This window comes from Penaeus monodon, chromosome 21, assembly GCF_015228065.2.
Source record: "Penaeus monodon isolate SGIC_2016 chromosome 21, NSTDA_Pmon_1, whole genome shotgun sequence".
Classification (NCBI taxonomy): domain Eukaryota; kingdom Metazoa; phylum Arthropoda; class Malacostraca; order Decapoda; family Penaeidae; genus Penaeus; species Penaeus monodon.
Window position 1 is genome coordinate 4,346,936 of NC_051406.1, and position 1,078 is coordinate 4,348,013.

A 1,078-nucleotide genomic window follows, 5' to 3' on the forward strand; every position below is an offset into this window, starting at 1 on the left:
CGACTCACGAATTCATTACAAGGCTGAGTAGACTTAAAGGGTTTTTCTCTGTCCAGCAGGTTGCTCACTCGCAGCCCGATCAGCTGACCCGTCTTCCGGTCCCTCGCGCCCACCGACAGCCCGGACTTCAGGCATCTGCGGACGTCCTCGCCCATGCGCCCTTTACCCGGCTCGCACTTCTCGTTGGCGTGGGTGCCCAGGGTCTGAAAAGGAGAGGAAACACGGGTATGAGGCGAGTTGAAGGGGGAGGGGCTATGAGGTGTAGTTACCACACCCTTCGGTGGGACGTGCGATTTAAGGACGTGACCTTGTGTGCCTTCCGCCAATTCGGATTCGTCTGCGAACCTCTGCAACAGTGGCCCGCTTGCAAAAACAATCAAATCACCTCAGGCAGCACAGCCGAGAGAGAGTCGGGAAACACGCCATCTTGCTGTTGCCGGTGACGTGCCAGGTCGATGAGAACAAACTTTGTACAGTGCATAATCCTGCGCCGCCAGTCGTCATCTACAACACCGAAATCAGGTCAAGTGCATTAAACGAACGATTAATTCTGTGTGTTTTAATGTTGCATTGTATCATACGTATTTAATGATTTTTTTATACGTGTGTGTTGGACTTGTCTTCGTCTCATGCATGTGCCTAATGTGTTTATCCGTCTTTATTTATTTTTTTAAGTGCTAAATTCCCTTTAACATCGTGTAAGCATATTCTCAGTAATATAAAAACTTTAAGAATCCACATTTTGATTTTCTCCTTTCTTTTTACATAATTACATACATACATTTACGTATATGTATGTTTTTCTTAAGGTTACTTTCATGGCAGACCAACCGACACTATATCACGGCATCGAAATCACAACAAAAAGGAGGAAACACTTACAATGGGTTCTCTCTGGAAGTAGTCCTCTGCAAGGAATGCAACGACCTCGTCAAAGTCGTCCTCCTTCAGGAAGAAATATTCGATGTCGTCCTCGCCCGCCATCATGCAAGAAAAAAATCCGCCCTGGAAATAAATACCACGTTTTTAAAAAGTTTCCAATCACGAGGAAATAACCATGCGCCCTTAAAAAATAATA

At 45.7% G+C, this 1,078-nt stretch overlaps 1 protein-coding gene across 2 annotated transcripts in view; it reads right to left on the reverse strand.

The window, feature by feature from the left end:
* LOC119586131 (dopamine N-acetyltransferase-like) overlaps positions 1-1,078 on the reverse strand; it is a 4,664-nt gene that overhangs the window by 2,076 nt on the left and 1,510 nt on the right. For both annotated transcript variants that reach the window (XM_037934821.1, XM_037934822.1), the window contains exons 2-3: positions 883-1,005; positions 9-203 (exon numbers count right to left, since the gene is read on the reverse strand). In XM_037934821.1, coding sequence (XP_037790749.1) covers positions 9-203; positions 883-987 — 300 coding nt within the window. In that variant the 5' untranslated portion in view covers positions 988-1,005. The remainder of the gene's footprint in view (positions 1-8; positions 204-882; positions 1,006-1,078) is intronic.